This window comes from Herpailurus yagouaroundi, unplaced genomic scaffold (genome assembly GCF_014898765.1).
Source record: "Herpailurus yagouaroundi ecotype Mexico unplaced genomic scaffold, PumYag 250, whole genome shotgun sequence".
Classification (NCBI taxonomy): Eukaryota; Metazoa; Chordata; class Mammalia; order Carnivora; family Felidae; genus Herpailurus; species Herpailurus yagouaroundi.
The window spans coordinates 18,887,059-18,899,254 of NW_024412467.1; the positions used below are offsets into that span (position 1 = coordinate 18,887,059).

The following is a 12,196-nucleotide window of genomic DNA, read 5'->3' on the forward strand; positions in this document are numbered from 1 at the left end:
TCCCCCTGGGGCTGGCTCACCTCCACCTGCCCCCTGGGTTAATTCCATGCAGGGAGGCATGTCCCTCATCCAAGCTCCCACTTATCAGTCAGTACATGTGTGTTGATGAAATTCTTTTTTTTTTTTTTTTTTTGTTTCTTTATTGTGAGAGAGCGTGTACAAGCAGGGGGAGGGGCAGAGAGAGGGAAAGAGAGAATCCCAAACAGGCTCTGCACGCTGAGGCTGGAGGCTGACATGGGGCTGGAACCCACAAACTGTGAGATCATGAGCTGAGCAGAAATCAAGAGTCAGACACTTAACCGACCAAGCCCCCAGGCGCCCTGATGAAATTTTCTTTCAAACATGTGATGTTCTTTCCCCTTCTATGAGGTCGCTAACAGAGTCAAATTCCCGGAGACAGAAAATAGAAGGGTGGGTGCCAGGGGCTGGGGGTGATGTGGCACAGATGGTCGTCTGGTGGGCCAGGACCACCGACCTTGGAGTCGAGTGAGTCAAGGTCAAGTACAGACCCACGGTTTGCCAGCTGTGGCTCCTCCACTAGGGGCCAAATCAGATAACATGTGACAGAGTGACCAGCACGGACAGGTGAGTGATGAGTTCATGTGCGTCTGTTACCATGTACTCATTCTCTCCCTGGAAAACAGTGATCAGAACGTGAGGGTTCTGGCGTGGCCATTTGGATTAGTGTCCACTCAGCTCATCAAAGCCGGTTTTGCTCAGGCAGAGCCATGGGGCTGCAGTCAGAACTTAAAATCCTAAGGCTCCTCCTCCCCATCTGGGAAATGTCCCATCCCAAAGTGTCAGGGGCCCCAGCCTTTTGGTACTGGGTCCTGTGCTCCTGCCCTGCAGAGGAGAGTCTGGCCAGGCACTGACAGCGGACCTGGGTCAGGGTGAGCAGCAGGTGTCAGGGTGGGAGGGGGCACGCCCAGAGATCATGCTGGTGAGGAGGCTGCTGTTTCTCTGGGACCCACCACAGAAGGACTTGTGTGTTGGAAGGACAGGGTTGGAAGCAGCCACTTCCTAGAAATGGGGCACTTATGTGGGGTGTAAAGGATCAAGGATTTTTTTTTTTTTCTATTGGCCACCTATCTTCTACCAAGGTTAATTTTTCAGGATTGAAGCCTCCTCTTTTTTTATTTTTTAATTTTTTTTATCTAGTTCCAGTATAGTTAGCATAGAGTATAAGATTCTGGTGTACAATTTAGTGATTCAACACTTCCATACATCACCCAGAGCTCATCACAATAAGTACCCTCCTCAATCCCCATCACCTGTCTCCCCTATTCCCCACCCACCTCCCCTCTGGTAACCATCAGCTTGTTCTCCAGAGTCAAGAGTCTGTTTCTTGGTTTGCCTCTCTCTCTTCTTCTTCTTCTTCTTTTTAATTTTTAATGTTTATTTTTGAGAGAGAGAGAGAGAGGGCATAAGCAGGGGAGGGGGCAGAGAGAGAGGAGACAGAGAATCTGAAGCAGACTCCAGGCTCCGAGCTGTCAGCACAGAGACCGATGCGGGGCTCAAACTCACAACCTGTGAGATAATGACCTGAGCTGAAGTCAGATGCTCAACCAACTGAGCCACCCAGGCGCTTCTGGGCGGTTTTTGTTGGACTGCTTTTGCTTCGCATTATACTCTCTAGCTCCATCCACGTCATTGCAAATGTCAAGATTTCATTCTTTTTTTAATAGCCAAATAATATTCCATTGTATATATGTATATTACCACATCTTCTCTATCCATTATCTATCAATGGACACCAGTGAAACCCCCTCTTTTAAAAGTGAATTCTGGGGCACCTGGGTGGCTCAGTTGGTTAAGCGCCCGGTTCTTGATTACAGTTCAGGTCATGATCTCACAGTTCGTGAGTTGGAGCCCCGAGCTGGAGCCCCAAATTGGACTCTGCGTTGACAGTGTGGAGGGTACTTGGCATTCTCTCCCTCTCTCTCTCTCTGCCTCTCCCCCACTCACGCTCTTTCTCTCTTGCAAAATACATAAAAACAATAAAAAAAAGCTTAAAGAAATAAAGTAAAAGTGAATTCTGAAGATCTGGATGTCACAGCTAAGCCTGTATGCTCTGGCTGGTGTCTCAAAGCTTTGACTTCTCTGTAGCTAATGGATCTGACGGCTCATCCAGTCCTGTCGGCTCCCCTTGAAAATATACCGTGAACCCAACCTCTTCTCAGTGTCTCACCTCATCACTCCGTTCCAAGCTGCTGCCTGTTCTGGCCTGTGTCACTGTGACTACCTTTTGACGGCCTCCCTGTACCCACCCGCCCCATCATCCCACGGTCCACAGGCAGCCAGCAAGCCCCTCTGCCCTCTGTCGCCTGTTGCCCCTGCCCCCCTCTCATCCTACTCCAGTCTCGAGGCTTCTGCAGACCTGGCAGGCTCCCCCAAGGCCTTTCTTTCCAGGGCCCAGCCCCAGACATCTGCGTGGGTGACTTTCTTGCTGCTTGCTGTCCTGAGATCTCCAGTCATCCTGTCCAGCCCTTCTGACCCCCAGGGCCCCCATTGCCTCCTTTCCCCTCTGGACCTGCATTCCTCTGCATCTTCCTCCCTAGAGTTTATTGTCTGCCACTGTTAAAACCCAAATTCCACAAGGAAAGGAATCTGTTTTGTTCCCGCCTTATTCTCCATGCTTAGTTCTGTGCCTGTCTTTTCTGTCATGCTCCCCAGGGGCGGCTCACTTGCTCTTCACACTGACCAGTGCGGTCCAAATCCCCAGTCAGGGAAATGACTCCATCCACCCTGGGGGGATGGGGTAGGGGGCTGTAAATGCGTCGATGGCCAGCAGCACCCACCCCCCACAACTGGAGAGGCTTGTCCAGTCATTACATTAGAATCATTCCCAAATGATTTGATTATCTTATTTTAATACAAGTTCAAGACCCCTTGCTGGCATTGCAGCCAGTCTCCTGGGGGCTGGTGAGAGAGGGGTGTATGTGTGGGGTCTCCCAACAGAGGGCCCTGGAAGTCTTACAGACCAGAGAGAGCACTGCACCTCTTGTCTCGCTGTGACCCGGCACTTAGCCCTGTACCACGGTGAATGCATTATAAGCACTGTCTACAGACAGCTTGCCCTGAACCCAGCTTCCCCGAGTTACTTTTTGAGTCCTGGCTTAGAAGATTCAGGACTTTACAACGACAGACCTCCGTGCCCCCGGCCCCCCTACTTGGGTTCCCCTGCACCCTTATAATGGGCAGGAGGAAAAGGCAAAGTGGACATCACAGGAGGTGCTGCCCAGAAAACACAATTCCCCTTTCGCTGTTGCTAAACCAGTACAGACGCGTCACCTCCCAGGCCGAGGGTGAAATCACTGCAAAGGCCCCTGCACGTCCTGACTTCCCACTCTCCCACCCACCTTCCCACCTGAGCCAGCCCTGCACCTGCAGCCACGTACAGGTGGCTCTTCTTTTCACGTCTCTTCAGAGAAGCCACCTGGGGGACAGAGCTGTCTTTCCTGGGTGCCCCACGCCGAAGAGGAGAAGGCACGCAGTTCCCCTGATGGCCCTGGACACCAGTGGCCTGTCCTGCACAGGCTGCGGTTTGGGGGCTGGATAAGGTGGTGGGGTGACAGCAAATCACAGGAGGGCCGTGTGACCGGCAATCTGCCATTTTTAAAATATAACATTTATTGCTCAGATGGTTTGATACAGAACAGCTTTTCTTCTCATTTTGAATTTGGAAGTATTATACAACTGAATACAAAGAGGGACACAAAGTACCAAAACCAAACTCGTGATTCTGTTCATGTGGCATAAACCGGTTTTGTACATAACATGTAGCAGCAGTTTTTAAGTTCCCTTTAGAAAAATATGAATTCTACATATTTATTATTGTTTCCTGTTTAATGCATGGGCTGAAATCACTGGGATCAACTTCCTTCTTGAAGAAAGAGAGGCTAGAAACGAGGGGGGGGTTGAAGGTATGACGCATCTTTCTGAAACTGGCATCTGACTGTCACGTAGCTTCCCCCGGGACTGTTTGGCAAACAGCCCCGGGTTTTATATTTTGTTTTCACAGCCAGGAGTTTCATGTAGTGATTGAATCTCAGCATTGTGTCCATAAATCAAAGAGAAAAAACAAGAGAAAAAACTTGCACCTCAAAAAACTTTTCAGAAGATCCATATATATATATATGGATATATATATATATATATTTTTTTTTTTTTTTTGTAAAAGCCCTGAGAGAAGGAGAAAGAGAATCAAACAAAATGTATAGGAACAAATTAGCTGGACATGCAAACTAAACTATGATTCACCCAGAGTTTAAACAAATCACAAATTTCACAGTTTAATATTGGGGGGGGAGGGGCAGAACAACAAACAAATAATACATTTCTCAACCTCACTAATAAAATGTGGCAAGACCTTATTGACTACGAGGGTACAGATGGAGGCTAAATAAAGCTTTAAATCAATAGTGATTATTGCGAGCTGTGGCCCAGCAGTTCTGCCAGGCCGTTTCCTGCTACATCTCACCGCGGCGTAAAGGGTTAACTCATGGCTTCTCTCCACATGGTTGTGAATTTTAGTGTGGAGAGTTGCAAAGAAAAACAAAACACAAGATACCCCAAATAATAACAACAAAAATAACAATAACAATCGTCATTAAAAAAAAAAAATGGAAGGGATGCACGAACTGGTTTCAACTAAGCAAACCACACTTAGTATAAAAGTGATACAGGGGATCATTGGTTCTGATTTGTATCCATCTAAATAAAACCTCGTTCTGGGTTCATACATCCCCAACACAGTTACAAATCATATATACCTCAACCTTTTTCCTTTCACATGCAAAGACATCACTTTTCATTATCTCAAGAATATAGATCTTCCTTTGAAGTATGGGAGGTTGGATTTTGGCCACGAGAAATTGCTAAGGAAGCGGAGAGAAAAGGGTCTGTGTGTCTCTGTGTGCATGAGTGTAAGTAAAGTGTGTGTATGTGGGGGGGGGGGCGGTGCTCAGGGCTAGGAGGGTCAAGGGTCCTGGGAGGGGTGGGGATGGGGGTCCTGCAGGGGGAAGGTGAGAGGGGCTGAGTGGTGGAGCAGCACAGGAGGCCCCTGGCAGCACAAGGCTCGGGCACCCTGGAGGTCTTGGCTGGAGGACCGGATGCTGAACACAAGCTCAGCTACAGTAGGATAGATTTCTTTTCACTGCTGGCGGCTACAGTGAGGGAATTCGATTACCTGTATGGGATGCTCATGGAAAAAAAAAAAAAAAAAAAAAATCCTGCCTTTTTGCACCCAGGGGTTCAGGCTATTTCAGGAGCTAGAAACAGCACATTTATCGTCAAGCACCAACCCCAAATCACAGGAAGGTAAATACAAATCTATTTTTCATCTTCAATCTTGCATGTGCAGTTTTATTACCAGTAGTAGTACTTCCTCGCTTTGAAAAATGACAGTAGCACAGGCGGGTAAGGCTTGGGCTGGGTTTGGCAGGAGGACCGGTAAGGGACAGGTCTCCTTGCTGCCTGGCTTTCTCAGAAGCCCTGGACACGTGCCTCCTGCTCTCCCCTCTCTGAGCTGCTCTTCGGCCGTGTGGGAGGACCGTTCACGGCCCCTGCTGGATTCTGCAGTCACGGAAAAAAGGCTTGTCTAAGTACAGTGGAAGAGCTACCACCCAGGTGTGGGGGAGGCGGGGGGCAGATGCCCACATGGGGACCCAGCAGCAGCCCAGGTCTCCCCGGACAAATATTGCCCATTTGTTTCTGCTGACTGCAGAGACCAGCAAACTGATGAACTAATAATAATAATAATAATAATAATATTAATAATACATATACCAAAAGGGGGAGGGAAATCAGATATATGACATCTGTGCATGTTTTCTATAGGGTAAGTTGCCAGCATAACTCTTCTCTGCAAGTTAAGAACGGATGTCTTGACATTTGAACAGTAATACCACGGCTAACGCTGAAAACACGTACAAGGTTGAAGCTAGAATCTTTCCTGGTTTGGCGTGCACCAAATTGGAAACCTTCATCGACCACATCCTGCAACACCGAGGACCCAATCACAGCTCCACCATGTAGCAAACAGAACAAGAGAAAAGGTCTATTTGAGAAAAGAATATCTTATCCATAGTTCCTCTGGTAATTTACATGAAATTCACATCATTTTCTTCCAGTTATTGGCTATGGGTATCCAAGGGCGTATTTTTTTTTCTTCTGTTTCCAGCTCACAGAACATTCGTTACTATCACAGATTCGCAAGAACAAGCTCACACACACCAAATACAGAAGGTAACATTAATGCTTAAATGAAAAGGTCCTCTCCAAATAATTCATTAAAATATTTGCTTTGTTTTTCAGAAAGTCATTTTGGGAAAACACAACACCCAGGCTGACACCGAAGGACTGGTGAGTAGTTAAGGCACTCGAACTGTCCATGCTGCATCTCTCGCACGGGGATGTAAGGCTATGGCACCGGACAAGATGGCCTGCTCCTGCTCATGTCACTCTCTCTCTCACTCCCCGAAAGCTGAAGGGCACTGAGAAAACCTCATGAAACATAGATTCAGGACACTTTGCTCTGCTGGCTTTGTCTGTGTGCTGGTGGGGGGACAAGACAAGCTGTCATTCCATTCCCAGGAGTGGTGAGGCACCGTCTGCAGCCAGGAGGGGATGGGTGGGCCTCTTGCCCTGCAGCTCTGGCAGGTCTTGCACGAGGGCCGCTGGGCTCTCGGGGTCTGGGTCACCCTGAGACACCTGCTCCTTGGGGCTGCCCGCTGGAGCGGCCTTGGGGGCATTCCTGCCGGCTTCAGCCTGGCTGGCACCTGCCGTCCGGCCCCCTGCCCGCTCCTCCCTGCGGCTGGGATCCTTGGTCGAGTTGGCCAGGCTCTCCTTCCGGCTCCGGGTGACGGCCACGTGGTTGCTGGCCGGTGGAGCCGAGTCGGCCTCGTTTTCGGAGACAGGGTTGTTGCCGCTGTGGGTGGACTCACTCTCACTGTCCTCCTCGCCTCGCTCATCCTTGTCGCTGTCCTTCCCAAGCTGCTTGGCGTGCCTGGCTTTCTGGTGGACCCGCTGATGGCGAACCAGGCTGTGCTTCAGGGTGAAGGTCCGCTCGCACGTCTGACATTTGTATGGCCTTTCTCCTGGAGCAACAGGAGAAAAGAAGTCACGTCAATGGTAAGGCCACCAGTATCACCTCTCCGCCCTACACAAAAGCAGTAGCCGTGTGAGCAGGCAAAGGGGCAGCAGGTAGCAAGGGTCAGCACCCCATACTCAGGGAAACCCTCTTATTTGTCTGAATTGGCAAAATAAGGTCATAGACATGCACGGGGCTGGCCTCAGCTTCTCTCTCCCTTTCATCCCTCAACCTAGGTTTTCCCCATAGGACGCAGGAACCAGAGTCTCAGGGTGGAAGCCTTGTGGACATCCAGACTACCCTGAGAAAAAAAAAAAAAAAAAAAAGAAAAACCTAGGGAAGGACAGCAGCAAGGTCCCTCCCATGGGGACAGGCACCACTTCCAAGGGTTGTGCAAGACAGGCATCTCCTAAGTCAAAGGTGCCAGATACTCTGTGTTCTGATACGGAGCAGCTGGGGCTTTCCCTCTTGCTCACAAATACTGAGCTGTGAGCACCTGAGAAAATTACCTGCCAGGAGCTCAAGAACCCCTCTCTCCCAGGAGCCAAGCATGGGAGCCCTCCGATCCCCAGAGCCCAGGCCCTGTGGACTGCAAGGCAGAGGAGTGTGCAGGGAGTATGTGTGCACCGTGGATGCAGCAGCAGGGACGGGAGGACAACCAAGACCAAGATGTGGGGCCTGGGTTTCTTCTGTGGAGGGGGTAGGTGGGATGTGTTTGCATCTTTTGGCTTTATAAGTACATTCAGGTGTCTTCCCTTCTACCAGAACAATGGCCCCTGCTTTGGGGTTCCTACCTAGGGAGTTCCAGAAGGAGCAAGGACACGTGTGGAGCAAGGACACCCGGACATGCCTATGAAGCTCCTGTTCAATGACATCAGCTTGGCTGTCGTAGAGCCAAGTAACGAAAAACCCCTCGCTTTGTGCTTCAGCAGCCAATTTTCCACCTGAGGGCTGATGAGGAAGCCCAGGTGCCTCCCACAGAGCACCTGTCCACAGGCCACACCCCCGGTCCTTCCCAGGCTCACCACAGGTCCCCAATGCCAGCACCCACATTCTTCTAGATGATTCTGTGAGACAGGGCAGCCTTTGTCCCCTTTCTACAGATAGAAAGGCTGAGGCTCAGACGGCTGATCAAAATGCTCTCAAAAATATCGCTGCTGAGGGCCCACCCTGCTGCCTCCCTGCCAGGACCCTGTATGTTCCAACTGCTAAGAGAACAGTCTGTTAAATTCCTAGTTTATGGTGCCTGTCGCGCCCAGGGGGCACACTCAGGAAACGGTCTCTGGCCATTCGGGGCAGGTGCGTCCTCCAGACCCCGACTGGCCTCCTCGCTGGAGCATGCTCCCTGACCAGGCGCGGGAAGCGTCGCCTGGGCATGCCCCGCCCTTACCTGTGTGCGACCGCATGTGCCGAGTCAGGTCCTGCAGGGACCAGAACCTCTTGTTGCACACGCTGCACACCTTCTTCCTCTTGTCCGCCTTGCTAGCCACGCTTCTTGGGGAGTCGGTCTTTGGCTTCTTGTCATCGTCACTCTTCTCCGAGGGCTTCTTCTCGGCCACGCCCTCCCCGTCGGAGGCGCCCTCGGCCTCCTCGCCCTGCTTCTCCGCGGCTGGAGACACCTCTTCCGGCGGGGGCTCCTCCGAGGAGGGGTTGGCGGGCTTCTCCTCCGGCTCAGGAGCGGGCGGCACGGCGGGGACGGGCAGAGGGCCCTCGGCCCCTCCGCTCGCGCCCGTACCCTCCTCTCTGGGCTCCTCGCGGCCGTGGGCCTTCCGGTGGCGGCTCAGGGTCCCCAGGAACTTGAAGCTCTTGCCGCAGACATCGCAGGCGTGCTTCTGGTCCTGCTGGGCGGGGCCCCCGCTGCTCGCGGCGCCCCCTTCGCCCTCCGCCAGCTTGAAGCCCATCAGCCTGCTGGCAAGGTTGAGGTCCAGGCTCTTGTTGCTGACGGTATCTTCCTCCGGGCCGTCCGCGTCCTCGTCCCTCTCCTCCATGCTGTGCTGGTCCTCACGCTCCTGGCTCTCCCCGGCTCCCTGCTCCTCCCCGTCCCCGGCTGGTCCCCGCTGCCCCTCCTCTGCAGGGAGCTCCTCCTGGACCTGGATGGGCGCAGGGGCTCCCTCTGCTGCGGGCTGCTCTTTCTCCCGGGAGGTGAGGTCCAGCACTTCGCCCCCCACCGCTGGGGTCTCTGCGTCCGACTGGCTATCTGTGGGAGTGAGCACAGGGGCACAGGCTGAGGCCCAACGCCACCCAACACGCTCCTTCCAAGGGTCCCATTGTGACTCTCGGCTGGACCCACCACCCCCAGGCCCGTATACCAAGCCCAGCGAGGATACCTCTACCCCCACTCCTTGTTACCACTCATATCCCCAAAGGCCGCGGCGAACCTGGGGTTAATTGACGAAACACACGGGTTGGGGTCACAGGGCAGGCTGCCCTCGGAGCTCCGGCCCTCCCTTTCCACTGCCCCCTAGCGGTGCCAGGCACCCTTCACGGCCACACACAGGGATGCTCAGGCCCCCAGAAGGTGTGAGCAACTCAGGGCAGCACAGACAGAAGGATCGGCGAGAGAGGAGAGTTGGTGCATTCCAGAGACTCGCAGCACTAGGGAGGTTGAGGAAGCGGAGCTGTAAGTTATTTTTCCAGTGCAAAGAGATTATACAAACATGCAACATATATAGGACCACTGCCCGAACATAGTACCTGCTGAGCGACTCACAGAAAATGGCCCAAAGCATGTATTCTGTGCCATGGCACACGCGCTCCCGTTCGAAGGCTAACTCCCGGGTAGAGTTCCAAGGCAGGAGATGCATGCACACCTGGAGGCCTCCCTGGCTGCTGTGAGGACCCCACGCAGTGAGTGGAAACACTTCCTATCTCTTCATTTGTTCCCGCCTATCCACCCTCCATAGGAAAGCGAGACGTGGCAAGTCTACTGGTTTCTAATGACCTTCATAAGGGATGGCACTGGGGCAGCACCAATGACACAGAACAGACCACAGTATTTCTCACAAGCACCATCTTCTCTTCATTCAGGTTGAATACGGACTTAATGACTGCTTTATGTGCTATGACCTCGAGGCTGTCTGCTGAGACCTACTATTTAATTCTAGATCCAATTTCTTAGGGCAGGGATCCGGAAATTCCTCAATTAGGGTGACAGAGCGCTTGTTTCCTGGCTCCTAGGTCAGATGCACCTGCCTCATGATGCCAATCTCGGATCACAGTGCCTGAGCCAGCAGATTCAGGCACCTAACCTGGACCCTCACTTGAGGTGACCAGACATATGACCATGTCCACCCATGTCCATCACTGAGTCACCCACTCGATTTGCCATCAAGGCAGTCCTGGGGCTGGGGGGTGAAGGAGCTAGTCCTACCCTTGCTGTGGTCACTCCTGCCTGGGGCTTTTGGCTTATGTACAACCATCTACACGGCACTCCCACTTACATAATTTCATTGGTTTTGTTCTGACTGCACCTTTTGGCAGCCACTGTTTATCTCAAGAGGCTTCAGAAGGAAACACATATGTGTGGTGTGGATATAAGATTTCTGTCAATAAGTGATTTTTATAAATTATCCAAAAGTTAAAAAAAATTATCCAAAAATTTAAAGAAGACTCCTGAGATATACACACCAATGTCTTAGGTCTTATTCTTAACTAAAACTGTATGCCCATTTTTAGGAATCATTTCAATGGGGAGCATCTATTAAATGGATTTTGGTATAAGCTCTACAAAAAAAAAAAAAAAAAGCATAGAATGCTCAGTTTCTTAAAAAAAAGCTTAATCTCTGGTTACTTCCTATTTGTCCCAGTATGTTCTAGGCAGTTTTGCTTATTATTTTTTTTTCACCAAAGAACATGGGTTATTTTCAAGTTTCACTGCAGATCATATTTAAGATGATCTTGAAAAAAAAAATCATGACGACTTCTGAAACGAAACCCAAGTAAATATGCTAATATCAGATTGTTCTCATTCCCCCCCCCCTTCCTTCCTTAGCTCATCCTGTATCTAGTGAACAAAAGGGGGCTTGACTGTGCTCTACCAAACTTCCACTAGGGGGAGTGTTTTAACAGGGCAGTCCGGTACCCTTGAAGTTCTAGCAACTCCAACTGATTTTTATTAGTGATTCCTGGCAACAGTAGACTTAGCTTCTTCTCATTTCATGGATACCCAGCTTCTAATGCCTGCCAGGTCCTATTTTGATCCCCACCTTCGTCAACTGCCTACACTTTCAAATGCAGCTAGTACAACCAGTGGCTTTTATAAGCAGTGTTACTCTGTTCTCTGGTCTCTCCCAGTCCCTCATTCATGATGCTAAATCTAAGAAAATTGCTAGCAGAAGCAGGAATCCTGCGTGCACCAGTAGATAACAAACCCACAGCTCCTGCTACAGGGAAAGTGGAGACTTTCATGTCAGTGCCACAATGAAATATCTATTGCTTCCTAGAAATTCTATGCTACTCAGCTGATGTGACCAACTACCAACCTAAATACCCAATCTGACTGGGCAGGGGCACAGCTGTTGAGGAAGCTGCTGTCTGTATTTCACCTGCCCAGAAGCACTTCCTGTGGTGCAGTGTGTGCTGGCACGCGGACTCCTGGACTGCTTAGGGCGGCCACTGTTAAGAACAGTGTAGGGGCGCCTGGGTGGCGCAGTCGGTTAAGCGTCCGACTTCAGCCAGTGAGTTCGAGCCCCGCGTCAGGCTCTGGGCTGATGGCTCCGAGCCTGGAGCCTGTTTCCGATTCTGTGTCTCCCTCTCTCTCTGCCCCTCCCCCGTTCATGCTCGGTCTCTCTCTGTCCCAAAAATACATAAACGCTGAAAAAAAAACAAAAAACAGTGTAAAACCTTCCATGTTTCTACACTGATTTACAAAGTGACATGCATGTGCCCACAAGTATGAAGGCTCCCACAGGCATCACCCAAAAAAGAACCACGAATATCCCCCAAAGGCAAAGTGGGCTAGGGAACCTCTCTGCCATGAGAAAGGGAGTAAAGAGCTTCGGTTTAATGATCGATGTGCCCCTGAAGCCAGAACTGCCCCTTGGTAGCATTGTTAACATTCCTTTTGGGGGGGGGGGGGGGGCCCCATCTAGGGTATATGTTCCTGAA

General features: G+C 51.0%; 1 protein-coding gene across 6 annotated transcripts in view; it reads right to left on the reverse strand.

Moving 5' to 3' along the window:
* Positions 1-3,595: 3,595 nt before the first annotated feature.
* RREB1 (ras responsive element binding protein 1) overlaps positions 3,596-12,196 on the reverse strand; it is a 184,116-nt gene continuing 175,515 nt past the window's right edge. For all 6 annotated transcript variants that reach the window (XM_040460336.1, XM_040460337.1, XM_040460338.1 and 3 more), the window contains 2 exons: positions 8,481-9,287; positions 3,596-7,097 (listed from right to left, as the gene is read on the reverse strand). In XM_040460336.1, the coding sequence (XP_040316270.1) occupies positions 6,580-7,097; positions 8,481-9,287 (1,325 nt within the window). In that variant the 3' untranslated portion in view covers positions 3,596-6,579. The remainder of the gene's footprint in view (positions 7,098-8,480; positions 9,288-12,196) is intronic.